General features: G+C 38.9%; 1 protein-coding gene across 2 annotated transcripts in view; it reads right to left on the reverse strand.

Moving 5' to 3' along the window:
- Positions 1-9328: 9328 nt before the first annotated feature.
- LRRC3B (leucine rich repeat containing 3B) overlaps positions 9329-22929 on the reverse strand; it is a 44735-nt gene continuing 31134 nt past the window's right edge. For both annotated transcript variants that reach the window (XM_031590023.2, XM_090142540.1), the window contains exon 2: positions 9329-11072. In XM_031590023.2, the coding sequence (XP_031445883.1) occupies positions 10130-10909 (780 nt within the window). In that variant the 5' untranslated portion in view covers positions 10910-11072 and the 3' untranslated portion in view covers positions 9329-10129. The remainder of the gene's footprint in view (positions 11073-22929) is intronic.

Raw genomic sequence — 22929 nt, forward strand, 5'->3', positions numbered from 1 at the left:
TAAGAATCTGACCCTCTACTCTTTTTCCTTACATCCAGGAAAGCAGAACAGTAAGGGCAAGTAGTCTCCCTTTTTAAAAGAACAGCTAAAGAAGGGAGAAGCATGAAAGGGATGATTTGATTTGTATAGCCTGTTCCCTTCTTCACTACATCTTTGCATTTCCAAAGACAGGTATAGCTGGTTTAAATGCCCTTATGTGAGAGAGCAGAGCAGGGACATTATTTACAATTCACTGCCTGGAAAGAGAAATATCTCTCTTCTTCAGAGTAGATGGGGGTCAGGCAGGAAAGAGCCAAGCTTCAGCCAAGAGGCTGCAGTGGCAATGTGGCTGGGTCTGACTGACTCAGCAGCCACCACAGAGGCTAGCACATCATCCCCACCAGTCTTCTTATTGGGATCCAGCCTTGCAGTGGCTGTAAGCAGGTCTGGCAGAAGGATATATCCTTCTGACCCAGGTTCCCATTCCAAGGAGGTCTTAGAGCCTGCTGCCGGAGAGAAACTGCTTAGCTGGGACAGGTGAGACTGGGCAACTAATCTCTTTCTTGAGGAGCATGAGCATCCTGGTATCCCTCCCTACCAGCACAGCCTTGCTCCCAAACAGAAACAATGGCAGTGGTGTTATGGAAGGTAGAAAACAAGTCACAGCATCAGCAAAGCTCCCTGAATGAAAAATCCTCACACAGAGCATCCTTACCAGGTATTCCCTCCCTCTCTGCAGACAGCTGGACTTTTCCCATTTGCACACTACCGGGTTACAGAGCTGTCCTGGCTTTTCCAGTAATTCTCCTAACCTCTTCTATCTATTCAGATCCTCCTTCATCCATACCGGCTGCTCCTCTCTCCCTGCAAGCACAGGGATCACATTCCCACCACTCCTGACCCTGCCCACTGCTTGACCACTCCATTCTCATAGAAGATGAAGTCTATGCATGGAAACACAACATCTGACAAACAAGCAGATAGGTTGCCATGCCCACTTTGCCACTGAAGTGCAACTGTCAGACATACTAAGTAGCTCAGAGGCAGGTGCCCCACGGTTGGGTATGCAGGATATGGCTGACTCCTTGCCCTGGGGAAGTGGCCCCAAGCAAAAGCAGCTTGGCAGGCTCAGACATGACATAGAACAAGCAGCAATTAAGTGTGTCTTTGGTATGGAAGTGATAAGTAATCATTTAATTACTGTGCTTTTATTTTTACAGAAAAAGTTCCAGTGTTAGGCCACTAAGAAGACTTTTAAAATAATCAGGAACCTTTTGTATCAATACTGGAGTAGCACAGTCATGGTGAATACACTGTCCCTCTCCCCATCCACACCTACACACTTGTGGGTAGCTTCCTTGGGACGCTGCTACCACCCAGGCTTGTTGTCTGCATACGACTAATTCAAATGCAAGGCATTTTGATTCCCACTCTCCTACCAGCAGCACCCAGCTGAGTCAGATGAGGCTGTGCCTATGCAAGTACACACACGTGTCAGACAGGAGGCTGGAAGAGCTGAAGAACGTGGTCTTGATCCAAAGCAGTTCTGCACAAGGGCTAAGAGCTGGTGTTTCAAACCAACTCCATCACAAACAGCTTCATCAGGCGTGCAGTGACAGGTGCCACTGGCCCACTCTCCAATTCGTCAGCCAGATCATGCCACACCTTTCATGGGCACATTTTCAGTTCATACTTATAAGCTGCTTCTTTATTATGCCCCATTCAACATCTGCAGCAGAAAATGCTAGACACCTAGTGCTCACAGAACATGTGCTCAGTCACCACCCATACACCTCTATCAGATACAGCTGACTGCCACACAATGCTATGTTATAACAAATCTACTGGCATCAGAAAGGAAAGCACTACAGCACTGTTTAAAGACTTGCCTGCAGGATTTTCCAAATGTAAAGTGTATTTAATCATTGCATCTCTGTGGGTTTTCAGCAATAACAGCTCAGCTATGAAAGACTATGAAAGCCCAAATGATCTGTTCTCTCTTAAGCATGGCCTCTATTTACTGAGGCTGTCAGGGGTCAGAAATGAAATGCGTGTCAGGTCTCCTCAGGTCCACAATTATGTACTATCGTGTTTCTAATTGAGGTAATTTCCATGAAAGACCTTTCTTCCATGCCCTCAGGAGAGCCAGAAAATTCAGAGCTTGTTTCTTCCTAGATAACTTTTTGCTCACCTCCATAATGCTGTTCATGGAGGACACAATGGTGCAGAACAGCAGTAATTGAGGAAAAATACTGGAATACAAGCATTTAACCAATAGTGGTAGTTATTTTCCAGAAGCCTGCTGACTCTAGCGATTTTGCTAAAAAGTAACTTTGTGACTGATGCTGACTGAATGCATTACTGGGAGCCAATAACCTGCAGCCAACCTGCTTTAATACCATCATTTTTTTTACAGGCTGAAAAAGACCACTACCGTATCCATTCTCTTCCAGAGTCCAGACAGACCTACGTACAGTCATATACAAAATGGTACAGTCTGTATTTTATCACACAAGCAATACAAAGTAAAGACAACTGACATTGCTATTGACCACCAGCTTAAGGTGGTCTCTCATTGTCACTGCAAAGTCTGAAGATGCATCACTGCAAAATGGTGTAATACCATTATTTAGAGGTAAATCCACATTAACACCTGAAGTGTAATCACTCCTTGTGCTCTTTATCAATAAAACATTTATTGGAGAAAAAATCCTGATCCCACTGAAGGCAATGTCAAAACTGCTAACTTACCTGCAGCCCAGAATGTGTTCCTGGATTTGGGAAAGAAGTCTGCTGATAAAGAAAACTCCATATCAAGTTAGGCTGGGAATTTTGGTACATCACAATGTTAGAACACAAGATATAAATTTCTTTTATTATATAAAAATAATTTTCAGCATTACAATTTGCATCTGGTATGATGCTTCCAAATATACTTACAGAGCTGTCACAGTTTTTGAAGAGAAGTAAATGTTTCGTGGTACCGCAGAGCTTGTCTTTTCAAAGAGTACCTTTATACTCCACCCAGCCCTTCTAAAAACTTGATCTTCTTTTTACTGCAGAACTTCAGAAATAATGAATTATACTTTGTTCATTTATTGATCAGCCATTTGATATCACAAAAATCATAGTGTAGACACATATTTCATTTTCTTTGCAAAAATTCTACTATATTCATCAGTTCAAGAATCTTGTAGAAATCATGAGAAAAGAGCAGAACTATGCCCAGTGAAGTCACCTCTCATAGCAATAGGAAAAAAGTTTTTGATAAGTGAAAAAAACAAAAAACTTGTTGAAGTTTAAATGTAAAGATTTATGAAAGGGACTTTAAAACATTATACAGTAACAATGGTTGTACTAAACAACAGTGACTGCACCCAGATAAGGGTAGGAGGTTTTGTATTCTCTAACAGCAACCAAGTCTGCCTGTAGCTCCTGAAATAAGGTAGCAAAAAGATGTGTGGATTGCCCCTCACACAGCCACATTAAGAATACAAACATTAGTATCTACCTGACAATCTGAAATCTCTCCAGCAGGATCTTAATTCAGCAGTTCTTTTCTTTGGCCACTACATTTAATTAACAGGGCACAGAAGTATTGTCTAGACCTTGTTACACTCACAGTTCTTCCTTCAGCCAGTGCGATATGCTTCCATCTTCTCTGTTGCTGACAGCTCCATTTATAAGAGTCTTTGCAGAAAGTGAATGTTAATCTGGCTTAGGTAGAGAAATGAAAAGTTGGTAAATCATGAAATGCAGTGTTGAGCACAAAGCTAATCCCCAAAGGAAGAAACAAGAATGGGTGTTTGTTAGTTTATTTGTTTTTAACTTTGTTGAGCTTTGATTTATGAAGAGGGTTTGAAAATTCTAGAGGTTTTTTTTTTTTTTTCATTCCTAGATTTCTCTTTGCTTCTTTATATTAAAAACTTTCAGAGTCATCTGAAAAAGAGCAAAGTTTCATGGTCATACCTATGTAAGGAAAATTATAATTTTAGACATTATAATATTTCACAAATTTCTATGAACACAAACATACAAATAGACCATAGTGAAGACAAAATTTAACTAATATGTTAAAATTCATTTGCCTTTTTAATACTGATAGATTAGGTTTGCCTTTGAAGATCGATTTTTTTTGCAAATGAAGAGGGAGCCTTAAAAAGGCTAGTGATTATGATTATGAGACAAAGACTAATAATTACAAGGGATATAGATATCTAAACAGATTGTTCAACATATGGATTTTTTTTTCCACCTCAATGGCCAGTTTAATCTGTCACTAACAGGCTTTGGAAATTGCTCTCTCTTTATGAATTCTGTATGCAAACTGCCCCACAGAACCAGCAAGATGATCAAAACGAGTGTTTGAAACCTCAAAACAGCAGTAAGAATGATACAGATGTTCGAATTCCCAAATAATTGCCAGTTTCCCTCCAGTAGTGAAAGCTTAAAACAATCCATTTTTCATTCCCGAGCTTATGCTGGCTTTAGCAGCTGTATTCAGATTCACAACCATCTAAAGAAAACTCCTCCAAGGGGCATAGATATCTCCTAGGAGAAAAACATGGCCAAACACACTGCAGTGCCAAAAACCAACTCATTAATAAGTGCAGAAGGGAGAACAGATCCAGGAATATTAGTCACGTTTCCACTCTTCAGCCTTTACAAACAGGACTGAGCTAAAAGTCATTACATCATTCACCTATTTTTATTTCTAGAAAATTGTATCACTTTCTGTGAGCCAGAAAGAAAACAAGATTGTTCACAAAGGTTGGTAATAGCTCTATATGGTAACCGATGGATTCAACGAAGGATTTAAAAGAGAGGAGGATGAGCTATGCCACTTATCCCATTTTCTTTCTTGTTCTGTGCAGCTGATGTTGGGACTACACGAGGCTCAGAAGCAGCACCAATCGCATCTCCAATCAACAAAGCAACCTGCTTCATGGAAATAGGGCAATGAAAACATCCAAAAGACTTCATATTTTATCCACATGTGTAAATGAGGAAACATGAAAGAATTTGAGAGGCATATGGATGAACTGCATGCATACTCACGTTATATTTCACATGCACAGAACACATACTTCATATGTTGACATGGAATGGCATCTGCAATCTGAATTTGATGCTTATTGATCGTTTTCACTCTTCAAATTAACTGACTTGTGCGTTAATCAATACTAAAGATGCCCAGGTATTTCCCCATCACTTTGAAGAAATCACACTTTCCACAATCCCATCTTTAAATATTTGTTTCTTTTCCCTGCAGTGTCCTGTGTTTTATCACTTAAATGCATGTACTGTAACAAAATATGTATTTTTTAAAAAACACCTTCATCCTTAATCAGAACAGCTATAATTTCCGTTGCAAGAAACAGATGAATCCTTCTGAAGTTATTTTTTGTGTTCTGTTCCAGATTGATGGTTGGACTAGATAGTCTTATTGGTCTTTCCAACCTTAATGATTCTATGATTCTACCATCCTGTCCTCTCTCATCTGACTCCATGCTGAAGAGACTCTGACTGTTTGATCTCTTCTCCTGTGGAAACCACCTCATATTCTTGATGATCTTACTGCCTTTCTCTTCTGTAGTTCTAGATGACAGATTTATGGAAATGAGAAGAATTTGAATGGAAAGCAGTGCTCCAAATGTGGATTTCTCACAGATTTTATGCAGTGGTTTGTAGCACTGTTGGGTGGTCTGTTTCTCTTGTAGTGATTTCTGGTGTTTATCATTGAAAATCTTCTTCCAAGTTACTCTTCAGTAACCAGATCAGTTCTTGGCCCTTACTAAGACATGATTCCCATTTCTGGTGTGCTTGGAAAAAAAAGTACTTTATTGTTTTGTTTGTTACTTTGCCTTTATATCTAACTGTACCACAATTTACACTTCACTTCTACCTTCCTCCTACAGATTTCACTCCTACAATTTAATACTATGTTTTTAATTCCCAAAGGTCTCATTTACTCCTGTTCTGCAGTGCTAGCTTCTTTTTCCAAGTGTAGAAGTAGAATGACACTCTTTTTAATTGATTTAGATTTATGCTGTTACTAAGCATCACACAGAAGTGTGCTGCAAGACTCCATGATACCATTAAGCATTTTAGTCTACAACTAATCCTTTTACTTAACCTTCAAATTGAAAAACACTGTGGTGGATATTCTGCATGGCATCTCTTTATTAGAACAGAACTCTTGCATATCCTCACTCGTCTTCCCATCACTGTATGCTGTGTGTGTACTTGCAGTGTCTCAATAGCACTGTAATATTACGTAATTAGTTTGTCACAAGAACAAAGACTGAATGTATGAATAAAACTGTATAAGTATCAGAGCTGCATACTCACAACAGTGTACGTAGAAAAGAGATGCTGCAACTGAAAATCACTCCCTCCTCAGTAATGCATATTAAAAGATCTTCTGCCTGTCAGGAATCTGCTTCTCCTCAAAAGGACTGGTCAACATGTCCACCCACTACTAATGCTGTCTCTTTCCTCCTTCCTGCTTTAGACTCATCCAGACTTACTTGGAATAAAATCTGTCCCTTGATGAGAATTCCATGGCAGCACTGAACTCAGTGGAAACTGCCGCAGGGATGGCAGCCCCTGAAAGTTATGGGAACGCTGATGCAAAATGTTGCTACTGAAGAATCATAAAGGTTGGAAAAGACCTCTAAGATCATCTAGTCCAACCATCAACATGGTATTGAACATAAAAAATAACTTCAGAAGTTATAACCACCATGCCACTAAACCATGTCCCTCAATGCCACATTACACATTTCTTGAACACTTCCAGGAACTCTGCCATTTCCCTGGGCAGACTGTTCCAACACTCCATCACTCTTTCTGAGAATAAATTTTTCCTAATATCCAACCTTAACCTCCCCTAGTGTTACTAAAGACCATCTCTTGTCCTTTCACTGTTACCTCACAGAAGCCACTTGAAACATAATATATTTTAATGGTGAAGGTATTTTTATCTAATTCCACATAAAACTGAGAACAGAATAAAAGTAAAGATTGAGTAAATATATACAACGTATAGAATAAAATATGAGTCTAAATAATGCAGCCGAAATGCACCATTGCTCCTCACCCACAGAACATAGTAACAGTACAAAATTAGCAGAGAAAAATCAGAATTCATTTTAAGGAGAAGAATCAAGCTGAGAGAGATATCTTTAACCATTTAGAAACCAAAAAACAGGACTTTTTTTTTTTATTTTAAGTCAAGTGAAATCAGTCACATTTAAGCTGTTGAGCTCTAGCCATGCTTTTTCTATCAGTCACTGTGTTATGCATTTCCCTCTTTATTTTCTGTCATACACAATCTCCTGTGACTATGGAAACATCCAGTTTCTATCATCTGTATTTATATGGTAAGATATCACAGATAGAAACATACTGACTTACTCAATTTTGAGTGAAGCTATTTTGGAAAATAACCCCTTAAAATGTCACACCAAAAAAGCTTAAAAAGTTTTTTGCCATTGACTTCAAAGGGCACACAGAAATTATGGGCAGAAACGTGTGCTGTAAGCATAATAAAAATAAATACCTTTTTAGTCTAAAAATTTCTACTTTTTTTCTGCTTCTTTTCATTGAAATAAACAAATGTAATTCAAATACTTGAGTTATCATGAATACTAGCACTACCAAGTCCACATACCTGAGGCACAGTGATTTAATTCCTTTCCCTCATCAGCTAATTCAGCTTGAGGAGTTTGCATCTACTGGCTGTCAAAGCACTACGTCGATTCTTAGATTTTTAACAGAGATTTCACTACTGGCTTTAAAAGAAAAGAGAAAAATATGTGAAGAGATGTTTGATGGGGAGTCTACTACAGAAAATCAATACACCCAGAGAACTGATATGAAACCAGCCTTTGTGAGCCATTCTACAGAGTGCAGCTGAACTGGGTTTAAATTGGTTTTGGTCAGGATTTATAACTCCTGGAGTCATTAGCTCAGCTGGTGTAAAACAGTACTGTCCAGAACTGTCATTATGGAACATGTAAAAGGGTGGAAAAAATTGGAAAAACTAAAATATTTTGCTGTCTCAGGCAGTTTGGGGGAAGAGAGCTGTATGTTTACATTTTAAATAAACCCTGCTTGAAAACAAATTTCAAAACCGACAAGTGGCAGACTCTCAAGAATTTTGTCAATATTGCTATTTAAGTCACCTTGTCCAAATTTTCTGGAGGAATTCCTGTACTTAGTTGTTAACAAAGAACACTGAATTTCAGAGTAAGTTAGCACCTCCTGTGTACTCTCTTCCTTTAGCTAGTTCCCCTGCTTTTTCCAGAATTATACACCCAAAATACCACTCGAGCTGCACAAACATAGAAACAATACAAATTTTACCCTGAAGGCGATTTTACAGAAAATAAGAGAATTATATCAAGGAATGAACTCGGCTCCACCTATACAGAGGCCCCACAGATGTGAGTGTGTGTCCTCACACAGAGATGTCCTGTTGGGCAAGGCTTGGTATGCTGCCTGTACAGTACAAGCATCTTTTCTTACCCTTTCAGATTCACATTTGTATTTACCCCAACTGCTTTTGGCTCCTGCAAGAGGTTACGCAGAGCTGGATGCACTTCTGCAGCAGTGGAAAATTTGCTAAGATAGAGCCTGAAAAATGGATCATATAAAATACAAACTTAACAAGATGCATAAGCACCAGCCTGCTTTCCTCAGAAAAATTAAAAAAGAAGGAAAAAAAAGTCCTTATTGTCTCAATGCTTTGTAACAAATTTTAAGAGCTATTTTTTTTAATAGTGCTCCTGAAAGAAAAAAGATAAACAAGAATGTGCCCTCTAAAATGTAAAAGATTGTGCTTTTAACAGAAACAATCTATATATAAATAATCTAATGGGAGATACTATGTTGGATTTTTTTTTTTTTAAATTAAGTCTTTCTTTTAAAATTTGTTTTTGCAAAGCAATATTTTTTATATTTTTTTAATCCACACTACTGCAATCCATATCTCAATGTAACTTAGACTGGATCTGAAGGGACTGAGAAATAAACATCATTTCATTATGTTGATAAAGAACAAGAGAAACATTGTGAATTTGTTCCCTTCATCTCTGAAAAAAAGAAAACTATCATATTCCTAAAGACAGCAGGGCTACAAAATAACCATTTTATACTCAAGGCTGAGTTAACATTAGTTTAATACTTTGCTAAGCATTAATCCATAAGATAATATAAAAATATTTTGTCTAACACACAACAGAACGTGCTCAGCCTACATCTTCATTTCCTTTGTTCAGCCTCTTAAAAAGATGATGCCACTTAGAGGTACGAGGCCATATACAGATTTTAAAAACTAATTTATTTTTTTCCCATCATTGTTGGTCCTTCAGTTTGAACAGTATGACTAAGTTTGCTTTTGCCATCTTGCTGTCTTCTCCAGTCCTCAGGACACCCACTTGAAGCTTGTGGGTGTATGATGAAAACTGTCCCCGTTTCCCCGCTTACCTCTCATTGGTATCCTCAAATGTTGCTCCTTCATCTTGGTTTCTCCTCAGCACCGCTAAAACACCCTCCAGGTTCCTACACAATTTTCCATGCCTTTCTCCTGAACTCAGAGCACTCTGCTATCCCCATATTGTGTCCCTCTCCCATCGTGAGGAGCAATCCCAAAAATCAGTTGCCATACACCAGCTCTTCATGTTGTGCCCTGGGGAGAGAAGTGCCTTTTGGGAACTCTCTGCTCTGTACCTCTCATAGCCCATTTCATCATGGCTCTCATTCTCCACCTCACAAGTACTGATCATTTCCCAAAGTGCCCTGGCACCAGACAGGTTTCTGATCAATAAATAACTCTGTTTTACATGGTTCAAATTTACGCTTTTATTTGTTTTTTTAAATTAAAAAAATAAATTTCATTATTAAATAGTGGAATGGGTCTAAACTAAGGTTTACATATTAATTCACTTGCTTTAGAATACCAGAGAAACAATTAGAGTATACCGCCCAGACAAAACTCTCCGTTAGAAAGCTCAACAGTGGCGTAATTCAGTTAAACGGGAAAAAAAAGTCTTAATGTTTACAATGAATGTTAGAAGTAAACCTCTGGTGTTGGTGTCATCCGAATCTAGTTTCCATCGCAAAGGCAGTCATTGCATTCGGAATACTATACCACAGTGCTAATGTCATCGGCTTCATCTGGTTTCTTTTGCCTGCTTGGCAGGGATTTCAAGTATTCAAGGTGCCTCCTTGCATCCTCCTGATTTTGCCGGACGTAATAAACCACGTATGAGATCACCATGGTGAACCAGCCAAACATAGTGACCAGCATGGCGTAATCGGTAGTCTTTTTGGGAAGGTTACAGAGGTCAGCATCATTGGCAGCATTGAGGAAGGGTCTCCCAGCGTGTTCATCCAGCACAGAGGTCTTGCAGATGACATTGTTGGCCGTCTCATGGTTGACGGCCATACTCCTCAATACCTGCTGCAGTGTGCAGTCGCAGTGCCACGGGTTGTTTGCAATCCTGGCTCTGGCTTTTAAGTTGTTGAAAGCGTTTTTGTGCACACTTTGAATCCTGTTGTCGGACAAATCCAGAGTCTGCAAAGTTTCTGCCACCCCTTTAAAGGCATGTTCATCTATAAATTCAATCCCGTTTTTTGATAAATTGAGGACTCTCAGTTGGTGCAAATCCTTAAAAATTTCATTGGGGATAGATGTTATCTGATTGGAGTCCAAATAAAGTAAGACTGTTTCTGGTGGAAGATCTCTGGGTATCTCCTTGAGGTTTGCATTGCTACAGCTGACATTTAAACCTCCGGAGTGAGAACAGAGGCAGCCTTTTGGGCACATACTGGCAGAATGAAAGCACAGTATCATGAGGACAAAACTTTGTAAGAGTAGACACATGGAGAGGGAACGAGTTAACCACAGGTCTACCAAATGCATGCTGGGGTGTCAGCATAATCACACGACCATTTCTCATTCAGCCAACGGTGGTGGGAAAAGGATCGGCAAAGCTGAAGTGCGGCTTCATTTTCTTCGGTGGGATTAGTAAAAATTGACTAACATGTGGACTTCCTCATGGTCAATACTCTTCTTAAAAACACACCTGCAAAGAGGAAGAAAAGTTCCTTATACCATAAACTCCAATCCCAACTTTTTTTAAAAAAAGAAATAAAATGAAGTGAAAGTGAAAGGCAACACCACAACACTAGCTAAATGATCTATTGTCCTATCAGTGCAACACAGTATTTATTCAAGTACCTCCTACTAGCATTAAAATGAGTTTAGTACATAAATCCCAGGGACGTTTTTAGGAGGATAGACTACACTTAGTCCAAATTGCACTGGTTTAGGCTTTAATACGTTTTAGAGGAGGCACTGTTTTTGTTTTTTTGTTGTTTTTTTTAAACTAGACCTTTCTAAAATATCCATAAAAATAAATCACATTTTCCCTTGCTAATGTAGGAGATGCATTAGCAGGAGTTAGGATTTGGATCTCCAGAAACAGTGACAGGTAAGTGAGGCAACAGTGGTGGTTAATGTGAATTTATCTCAAAACAATTTATGTTATTTTTGGTCCAAATCAAAGTATCACAGCAGGGAAATATTTTAACTATATCCGTAACAATATCATCAACAAATCAGTAAACCAAATAATATTGGAAGACACCACATTCATCATGTCCCTGCTGTCTGCCCATTTCTTTCTTGCTTTATTCTCATTTCCTGTACCTCTCAGTATTTTGTGAGCTAGTGTTGAGACCCACAGAAATCACTTACACCACTAGTTTCTTGAGAATTTTCTTTACATTTAAGATAGAAAGAAAGAAAGAAATGCAGCACTTGCCAAAAACTCTCAGCCTCCCCACATTAAATAAACCTCACACACAACTATGTGCAAGCCAAACAAAAAAAGTTATTCATGGCATGTAATTTGCTAATAGAACACATGAAAAATATTGTTTCTTCTCCCCTTGCAAGCTGGCTTAAAAATAGTAAATATCCAGAAGCTTTTCTATTTTCTTCTTTAATTGGAACACAAATACAGAAGTCTGAAATGCTGACCTATAAGGTTTCAAAGACAACCTCATTTATTTTTTCCCCTATTATGGCAAACTACAAATTTCTAACCACAACAGGTCCATTTGTTTTCATGCACATGCCCCCTCTGTCTTTGTAGCAGCTTGGATATTTGCAGCATTCAGGTTGTATTTACATATAAATGAATTTTTTTTTCCAGCACACAGTGTAGTCCACTGAACAACAAAATCCCTGCAGGGAGGATGTGTGCAATTCTATGGGAAAAAGAAGAAATTGTACTGCAATCATATTTGCTTGCAGAATTCACATACTAACTGCAGTTCTGGCACATCACAGTAATACGGATTAAATGTGTCACAGAGTACTTCAAACCTACAGTTCAATTTTTATTTATCCCTTCTTGATGACTGTCAGAATGTCAGTAACCCTACAGGAAAAAACATCTTATGAGTATGTATATTATGTGTGGCTACTTCATTTCTACGGCTTGGGAATGGAAAAATCCCACCTTTCATTGCAACTTCCTGTATCACTACTTGTCAGTTTATTTACTGATCAAGAGAGAGATTGCCCAAGAAGATAAACAGAAAGCTTATGCTTGGGCTCTGTAGCATGAAGGTCCCCTACCCTGAAATTTCTTTCTTTTCTTAAGCAGAAAGGAAGTTAGCAATTTCTCTTGCAGAGTTAACCCTATCAATGTAAAAACATTACAAAAGGAAGTAAGCTGAACATGAAGCAGAAAGGGAGGTGATACAGCATCTCCACAGTCAGCAGAGAGCCCTGCACAGCCCTTACGAAACAGGCGTCACAAGAAAGAAGACCACTGCACTGGGTGCCATTTCTCCCTTTGGTCACAAATTCAGATCAGACGGAAATCTGTTACTGAAGGAGACAAGCTACAGAAGTTGTTTCTTCCCAGCCTGCCCAAAAGTGCTAAGTACTTGCTAAAATGTGCAGCCCATTTGGAGGCCAAGCCGGAGGCGGCGGCAGTTCGCTCTGGCAACACAGTGCTGGCAATCTGCTTCACCCTCCCACAGCCAGGGCTGCCGCAGCAAGAAGGGCTGTCCCCAAGGAAAACAGCCATCTATTTTCTTTTCCTTTCGTGTTTACGGGTCTCACTACCGTGCTGCACCAAGAGAGTAGAAGAGTGGTCCAACTCACCATCACAGAAGTAGTAGGCATCACCTCATCACCTACTGCTTGTACACAGTGGCTTTCCACCAGTGATGCTGGAGTCCTACTGCCAGCATAGAATGAGGTAAAAGAGCAAAGAGATGCAGTTATCTTAGATGTTTAATTCTGCAGATGCATAAAAGTCCTGCTGTTTTCACCAAACTGTGAGGATTACTACTTTTCTGAAAGAGTGGTCAGGCACTGGAACGGGCTGCCCAGGGAGGTGGTGGAGTCACCGACCCTGGAGGAGTTCAAGGAATGTTTGGATTTTGTGTTGAGGGATATGGGTTAGTCAGAACTATTGGTGATAGGTGGATGGTTGGACTGGATGATCTTGTAAGTCTTTTCCAACCTTGGTGATTCTGTGATTCTGTGATTATGCATCATATCAAAAGACTACCAGAACCCCGATGAAAAAAAAAATCAATCAAAAGATAGTGTTTTAACACTCTATATCTCTCTGTATCTATACCAGCACCTCTGTTAGCATAAGATAGAATCAGTGACATAGTTATAAATCTATCAGTATTAGCTTTATGAACTTTGAAGACTTTGATTACTATTAGTCCCTGGATAGCCACACATGAGAAATGTGACGCTAACATCTCTGCTAATGCTACCAGATTTCAGCTTTTCTCCATAACAGTGTTCATTAATATTATACAAGTGTGGGAAAACATTCATGCACCAACCTAAATTACACCACAGATCCTGCTAAGACCTCCACAGCAAGTGTAAGTGTCAAAGATCCCTTATGCACCAAAGAAAATGTGTGATGCCTTCAGCCCAATGAAGACAAGTTAAGCTCTTTTTCTTTAACATATTAATGTGTTTAGAGTGGAAGGAGTAGGATCATTACAGACTGAGAAGGAAAATGTTTAATGAAGCAATGCCTCTTCATAAGAGAATACTGACTAAATGGGTAAAGAGGGAGAAAAACTCCCACTGTTTTAAGTTGTTAAAAAGAACAAATACAAGTTTAAACCCGTAATTAACAATCCAGTCAACAAAAACTTCACTGAGCAAGAATAAAGCTCAGCAAATTCTCAGTAAATTAACTGGAAACAATCCAATGAGACTGAGCATCAGTCAAGGAAAGCAGAGCTTTCAAAACTTCCATAATCAGAATATCTTATTCCATATCTGTGGTTTGAAATCCACTAACAAATCCATACCAAACACATCCTTTACTTTCAGGCATCCTACCAACTGCAACAAGAGAAAAGAGAACTAGGATCTGACCTTTAGCAACGCCGAAAGGAAGATTTTTGACTTCTGGAGCATCTACCAGATTTTCTCAGCCTAGAATGCATTAAATAAAGAAGAAGGTAATGGAGATTGGAATAAAGACAGGAGACACGCAGCAGACAGGAAAATTAAAGTCTACAGGAAAATTAAAGTCTACAGAAAAATAGATGGAAAACATAGAATTACAACAAACATATGAGTTAGTTGGAAATCTGTAAATAATTATCAAGTAAACAAAGGCATAGGAAAAATGACAGCAATGCTCAAGGACAGATAACAGCATGGCATAGAAAGATATTTTGTGTACACTTCTAAAATACAAGTAGACACATAGAAAACCTACCGTATAAGTCAAATACTGCAGGGCAATAAAACTTCAGAGTGCAAATGACACAAAAGAACTTTTTACAGCCTTGACATTTTAACTGGTTTTTTTTATGCTCCCCCATGACCATTCTGTACAACCACCCAGCAACGTGCGAAAATGCTTTCCTTGAGGATTTCAAGATGTATACATTTGATTTTAATACACAGTGAGTGTTCAACCAAAACTCCAGGTGTCAGGTTCTTGCAGATGTCTGCCTTTCAGACAAGCAAAGTGTATAAACATATCTTGGCATCTGAGTGCTTAGCATCTACAATATTACTAATTCAAGTATTTAATTAATAACTTCTCTCTACATAAAATTCAGCGAGGTAAAGAAACATTAGTGCTGCTAGCTACCCATCTGGAAATAAGGGCCTGAAAACTTAGCCAAGTCATACAGAAAGACCATGACAAGATTACTTTAAATATAATTTATGCCACTGTGTCTTCAGAGCAAGATTTAGGAAATCCTATAAACATCACAGAGAACAGCATAAAAGTGACACTGAAACAGACTAAGAGTTTTTGTTTATGACAGTACTAAGACAACAAAAGGCACAATAAGACATCATTTATATTGCTTTAAGATGGCTCATCACATCTATTTGACTGATAACTGATTGGGACAGTTAGCTGCACCTGCCCCTTGGAGTCATAACCCAAGAACAAGAGAGTGCAGCCCTGCCAATGGGCAAATACCATCCCAGTTATACAATAAGTTTTTATCCTCTGGGTGCAGTCTCTCCAGAGACTGCACATGACCACAAAGGTATGACAGGACAAGGGTATGACACAAAATGAGTTACAAAAGAAGAACAAAAGGCAGAAGCATGCAAAGTGCCTCATGTGAGAAAAGGGACTGCAAACAAAAACACGAGTGATGCTAAGGTCAGCTACCACAGTACTGGGTTCTGTGGGAAGACAGGGAGGGCAAAGGAGCAAGGCAAACTTGTGGAGTCAACTCTGGGAGCATAGTATGAAAGGTAGAGCATAGTTTTTTATGCTCACAGTTTTTTATGTGGCTTCTGGGGTCAAAAAGTCTGGCTACAAACGGTTTTCACTGCTGATCTCTTACGCCAAGAGAGAGTTCTATCTCAGGCATGATTATCTGCGTGTATTCCATAAGCTAAATTATGCCTTCTTTGGCATTTGAGCAATTTGCACCATCTTAGTTCTGTGCCAAGAAGGTTAAATGGCACACACATCTGACTGTGAAGGAAATTCACAGTAAGTAATATGCTAGACTGATCTCTCCTCTTGTCTTCAAAACTGGATTCCCTGATGAAAAATGTTGCATCTCTCATCTCAGCAATGTCACCCAGGTCAGTGCTAACGAGATATGCTCAGTATCTGGGGCTAGCTTGTAGTTGTTACTACTGAAGGTGACAAGATTATAGAGGAATTTCTTGCTGTTGGTGTTTATATGCTTAAACCAGCAAGTAAGAATGGGAAGAGGAAAAAGACAGAAGCCAGCAGACCAACCCCAGGGGGTGGCCCATCGGCTGCGTAATGATTGCATTCAATCTGTTTGATCTGTCACTTCTGAGCTCCAGAAAGAACAGCGTGGAAGAATTATGAACTAGACAAGCCTTTTCTACAGACCTCTTTTCTTAGTTATCCGTCAAAGTAAACTAGAACTTTGAATAAATATTAAAATTTTACAACTAAAAATCCATTAAAAGGGAACACTGTAACAAGATCACTGTTTTATCTGACTTCCAGTCCATTACTGAGATATTTTATAGGTTTGAAATATCTGACACTATTATTACAATTTTCTTGAAGACACTGTCTTGATGTTCAGAAAAGACATGCTCATTGATAAGTCTAGTCTCTTACTTCTCTATTAAAATGGGACTTCACTTTGCCATATCAAATACCTTTGCTTTAAATCAGGTTTATCAAACTACCCTCTGACAAAACAAATTCTCTTTTTAATGAATTGTTTTCTTTCAACTCATCTTCCTGTGACACCAGTGTGTTTGTTACAGCACAGGCACAAACCAGCCTTACTGTCCACAGCTAAAGATAGCTGTACTTTACGTCTTTTTATTGTGTTTTCACCAATTAATACAGACATATGCTAGCTTATATCTAAAAATATTATCTTGCAATTAGTATTAACAAGACAGCCATAAGCTGGAGGCTGCAGGTTAAGACTCAGAGGTAATTCCCCCATCCAAGCAGTCTAGTTTGCAGAAGAACTTAGGACCCAATTTACCCAATTTTACTGAAACCAAAGATATTTACCACCAGGATTTGTGCACATTGATGGACATCCTGCCTGGCTACTCTAAGTGCAGAGCTGGAAAGCAAGGATAACTGTGAGCTGGAGCTGAGCAGAAGCCACAGAACAGCAGCAAACCAGAGAGATGCCAAGAGCTGCCTGCAAGGTGCCAGGTGATCTAGATTTCCCAAAGAATGTCTCTGGCAGGGGAAGACTTTCAGGATCTCAGAGCATGCCACAGTGAAATCCTAAAGCAGTAATAGAAAAATGAATAGAAGCCAACAGCAAATGAGGTGGGGAAAGGGGGTGCAAAAGATCACTGATTCAGTGAATAATTGAAATGTCATGATTAATCAGTGTGAGCCTGAACTTCAATTACATAATGGATTCATTATCTAATGAAACACCAAATGTACTCAAACTATAATATTCTCTATCAAGACAGTGCTTGGAATGCACATCAATATTTTGTTCCCAAAATCTTCCATAATAGACATCTTTCTAACAGCTGCTCGTGGCAAGATGTTTCTAGTGGCAGGAGCAAATAGCATAAGTGCAAGTTTATAGATCTTACAGCTCTGAATACACTCCCTTAACAATTACAGAATGATAAAATGGTTAAGGTAAGCCAAAAGAACATTTTAAGCTATAATTACTTTCAGATTGTGAGATCACCAAATCTATTACTCTTTATTATAGATTAACAGCTTACTTAATTATACTGTGTGGGCAAATGAATCAGCATTTTAAGATTGATGGGTTGTGTTCATGGTAAAAATGTATTTGACTTTTCTCCCTTTTCATCTCAAGTCAAAAATTATTTTATAACTCTCTGACGATAAATAATGATGTGAAGCTTAGCAGATATAAGAACAGATCAGTGACAGAAGAAAAATATTAGCAATTATCTCCTATCTTCCTTATGATGCTTTTCTTCTGAAAGTTTTCTGTGGCAACATATTCCTGGAATTGAATTTGATACGCTTGATGGAAATTAAAGGAACAGCTGTCAGGGATGTTCTTATCCCTAACAAAGACTGAATAGAGTTTTACTCTTCCACTGTCACCACCCCTTGCTTTAACGCTTAATGCTGCCCACTTTTCTCAGTTTTCACCTGTGTCGTCTTCAGATGATTTAGACTACAAAAACTCTCATCCCCTCCCTAACAAAAAAATGCTGGGAAGTATGAACAACATTCTGACTGCATATCTATGCCATTTGAAAAAGGAACGAAAACATTACATACGCTCCCAGTGGCAACATGAAGTGAGTGAAAAATAAAAAGTATAAAACATAAACTGAATATCGTCAACGCTGAACATCATTCATCTTTGTATTTGCAAGAAATCAGCTTGATAATCTACAGAAGAATGAAAAAGGCTCAATACAGGCTACTTACTCTTCAGCAAACACTTCTGCAGAATGGATTTGTTTTACCACTGCATCAGTACATGAAGAACAGTATTACAGATGATTAACAGAAATGCTCCAGCACAGACAAATGATTATCTGATGTGTTCTCCAAAGCCATATAAGTTGCTTCTAGATTAATTATTCTTGTGCATTATATTCAAAACCATTGTTTAGCATTTGAGATCATATTCTATCCACTCTTAGTCACATTTTCTGTGACATCATTAAAAATATTCTGTTCCAGCAAAAAAAGATGTTCCAGAAGTAGGTAAGCCAAAACTCCAGATGATTTAAAGTAGGAAAAAATATTTGGAAGGGTTAAAATAACATGAAATATAAACATTTCATCTTCTGCAGGTAAGAAGACTCAGAATCAAGGCTGTTCTAAAGCATGGGTATGAACTAAATGGACAGGTGCTTTTCATGGACAGGCAGCGAAGGAGGCTTTCAACAAAACTGTTAGAATCCAATGGCAAATGTTTTCAAAACAGACGGTCAATTTCACAGTATTTGCTGATCTATTTTATTCGATCTTATAAAAGAACATGATACAAGAGGAAAAAAAAAGTGCCATGTTCTGACCTTACCCAGTAGCTCATGATGGATGCTCCTTCAACTCAATTCCACAGTACCATATCAGAGAAAATGTCTTGATCTCATGATAATTACACTGATCACCTCAATGATTACCAGCATAATCAGTGACAACTCTTGCAATTTAATCTTGATAACTGCATCTGGTGACTGCAGATGGTGTCCTTGTCCAAATGAAAATCTCATTCTTATTTTGCACAGTGTAACAAAGAAGTGTTATCAGAAACTTACAGGCCTTCAAGGTACCATCTTGCAAAGATAAGCAAGATTCAGACTGTCTAGACACTCTTCTTTTACTTTTAGGGGTACTTATTTGTTTTCTGTAAACTGTTATCTTCAGGTTCATTTAGAGGTTCATCCAAACATTCATGCAGTTTACCAGACAGTGGGAAGAGAGAAGCTGTAATTAGGCTGGGGAAACTGGGCTGATAATAAAGTCAGCAAGGCAGAAATAAGCCTGCAAACCTGAAGGGACCATTCAGCAAAGAACACGCTAGCAGCTCTGTAAAGTTGACAACAGTTGCACGAAGCAGCCAGCAAGACAGCTGCTGGCTGCTGATACCCAAGCACTGGGGAGCTCTAGAAGAAATAAGATGTGTTACAGACTTCAAAATAAGACGGTGAAGGGAGGACGAGAATGAAGCAGAGCATGACTAAAAGTTGCTTCTCTTTGCCAAAGAACAGGTCCCTGGGAACTGCTAAGGGTCACTGCACATGAAACCACATCTAGGGTAAGGCACCTCAAAAAGAAATAGAGATGTGAGCAGCGACAGTGCCACAAAGATAGTTTAGGATCCACTTTCACGTATTTTTGTTGCTAACTGAGATTCTATGTTAGCTTAATGTGTTAAACCACAGGAAACGAAGGCTGTTTCTTTCCATGCACAACTGCCCTTGTGTCAAGAATACAGAGCAATAATCCATGGCACTAGGAATTTGAAAGGAAAGAAACCAGTAGAAGCTACTACTAAAATGAAGCAATAAGATTAACATCCCCAAGATGAGGCTACAAATAAAAGAAATGTACTTCCAGAGCAATTATTCTGAACGAAAATAATCTGGAAGCAGGGGTAAGAAACCACAAGCTAAAATTACTGTAGGGAACAGTTCTTTAGGAGAGCACCACAGTAACTATTTATTCAGCTCCTTGTGCTTTGAAATACACTGGGTGTATAATAACAGGACCTCTATGAGGCATTCAAAAGTAGATAATCTCATTAAAAAAAAAAAGTGTAGCATTTTTATATTGAGAAATCCTATAGTGTTTGAAATTCCCAATTACAAATTCTTCAAGTGAAGCTTAAATACTGCAATACCACAACGTCTTACCATCAAAAGTAAAGAAGTTAAGTTCAATGAATTTCAGAGAATTGTGAAAGAGAGTGTAAGTATGGAATAATTACTATCAATAAACAATTAGGCAGCTTTGAGATGGCATTGAAATGACCTTCTGGAATCAAGTGACATACTGAGTTGATTACAAGCCATTTGGGCTTGCTGAAGAAACAGTTTGATCAGTGATGCTGGTTTTGCTGGGTCAGTGGTTATTCAGCTGGCACACTACTGACTTGCAAAGCTGGGAGAGCAAAGAGCACATCTGCAGCAATGCACAAATATATACTTCATGTTTCTGCACTAAAGATATCAAGCAAAGTATCATAAACCTCTGCCATATCAAACCACCCACCACCAAAACCACATCCTCACTTTTAATAGTTTAATCCACTAACAGCTTCAAATAACTATCATTTCTTTTTCATCAGCTTGTCAGAGGAGCATATCTATTTTCTTTCGACGTATGCAATAGTACCAGACTAATAATAGATTCCTATATTTAACTATCATTACAGTTGTACAAGCTGAACATGCAACAGTCTGAAAGGGTTAGAAATGGAGCTTTTGCATTTCTGTGAAAGCAAAGCTAGCAGCTTCTCATCAGGACCCAGAGCTTTTAGCTCTGCTGTCAGCATTAGAGCCAAGGAAAAGGCCAGTTCACGCACAACCTCCACAGCTGCATTTCAGCTAAGGATCTCCCAGGCAAGTAAAATCTAGCAGTGGAAAGCTTCAATGCCATTTGTGCTGGCAGCATTTCCCTAATTAAGAGTTTAAGGCCAGATGGAACCATTAGATCATCTAATCTGACCCCCTGCCTATCTTATGACGTGCTGTTTTACCAGTAAACTCCATATTGAGCCCAGTAATTTAGGTCAGACCTGAGCATGATCAAACTGAGGAGACGGCCATGTGCACAAGGCAGTACCTCTTGCACCAGGTGTACTTGTACCATCCCACACTAGGTGGTAACAGCATGCCTTCAACAGAGACCTCACCCAGAAAACTCACTTCCACCCGCACTCACTGTAATAGCTGAACACACTTTTCCATCAAGAAATTCATCTAGCTGATATGTCTGCTCCACTAAGACCTAGGCAATAAGCAAGAATTAGAAAGATTAAAAAAAAAAAAAAAGCTATGATTCTGTTATGCTGCTCATCAGAAACATGTGATTGCTAACGCCTGTCTCCAGATGAGAATAAGAACATTGGTTATTTTTGTAATGTGCTGGTGAGTTACCTTAGAGACTCAGCTGCCACTAAAGGACTGTACAGATTACATGTGTTCCACCTAAGCAACAGTCAGAATGTCTTCCATCCAAAATGACTGACCCAAGGCTTCCCAAGAAGTCAGGTAGAATTCTTTTATTTTTTAAAACCATGTAGTACTTTTGTAAAGTCATAAAAAATTTGCAGTCTACGATTCTCTTCTGAGGATGTATGATCATAGGAAGTTGATATTACAGCTTGACACGGCAGGCTGAAATCCTCTAAGGGTTCTCTGACCCTTACTCAGCAAAGTATTGAGCCTGGCTGCAACCCAGTGGCTTGGTGAGAGGTGAGCCTTCAGTGTTTAGGGGGCTGAAATAAAAGTTGTTTATCAACAATTGCTAAATAATAGGAAGAGCTCTAAAGAGAAAATGGATTGGCATTTCTCAGTGGAAATAAACACCAGATTTTATCGGACTTGAAAACTAACTGTGCTAAGAAACAAAACCAAGACACGGCTGCTCAATACTGAGTGAGCAGAGATTTGCCACTCAGTCAGTCATTCTTCCCAGGAACAAAGACAAGAAAGAAAGAGTCAGAAGAAAGCACTGCAATGGCTGCCTCCAAGATGAGAACAAAGCACAGAAGTCACTTATTTTCTAGGGAGGAGAGGTCTTTATTAGCAGTTACTAGAGCACGACAGGAAGAGAGTCAAACTCAGTTCAATAAAACTCTTATGTTAAAGACAAGAATATATCAGCTTTCTGTGTGTCCCCACAGAGTTTATACAGCCAAGTTGACTTTGGCAAAGCTAGCTGATACAAAAAGCAAGGGTTGTGAAGAAAAAAAATCCTGATTAGCTGGGCAATGATCCAATGAGCAAGACACTGGGGGCTGCAAGTTCACAGGTGAAGAAACTCAGGGAGAAATAATTTATAGTAAATTAAGTTAGGTCGTGATAATGAAATTTAAAGACATGCAGGGCACGATTTATTTTCCTAAGGCTTTTTAAAAAGTGAGAACCAAGCAGAGGCAATGATAGGGAAAATTTAACTCTAGTTACAGTTGGTACTGGCACTGAGATAAACTTAACTTGACATATTTAGAGTAGAAAAAAGAATTCAGGAATTGGGTGTCTTAAAAACAAACACGGCCCTATTCCAGCAAGCTTGAAGCCCTACCACAACACAAATGAGAAAGAACTACTTCAGCACAGGTACTGGATATCTACATCCACACTGCCAAGCCCTTCCCTACCAGCACAGACCAAGGATGGAAAACCCAAATGGGAGAAGCCTATGTAACAGCAGCAGTCCTCTCACAGGTCAAAAGAAGGCACTAGTGATGGAGTGGCTC

Source organism: Phasianus colchicus, chromosome 6 (assembly GCF_987193195.1).
Source record: "Phasianus colchicus chromosome 6, bPhaCol1.hap1.1, whole genome shotgun sequence".
In the NCBI taxonomy this organism is placed as follows: domain Eukaryota; kingdom Metazoa; phylum Chordata; class Aves; order Galliformes; family Phasianidae; genus Phasianus; species Phasianus colchicus.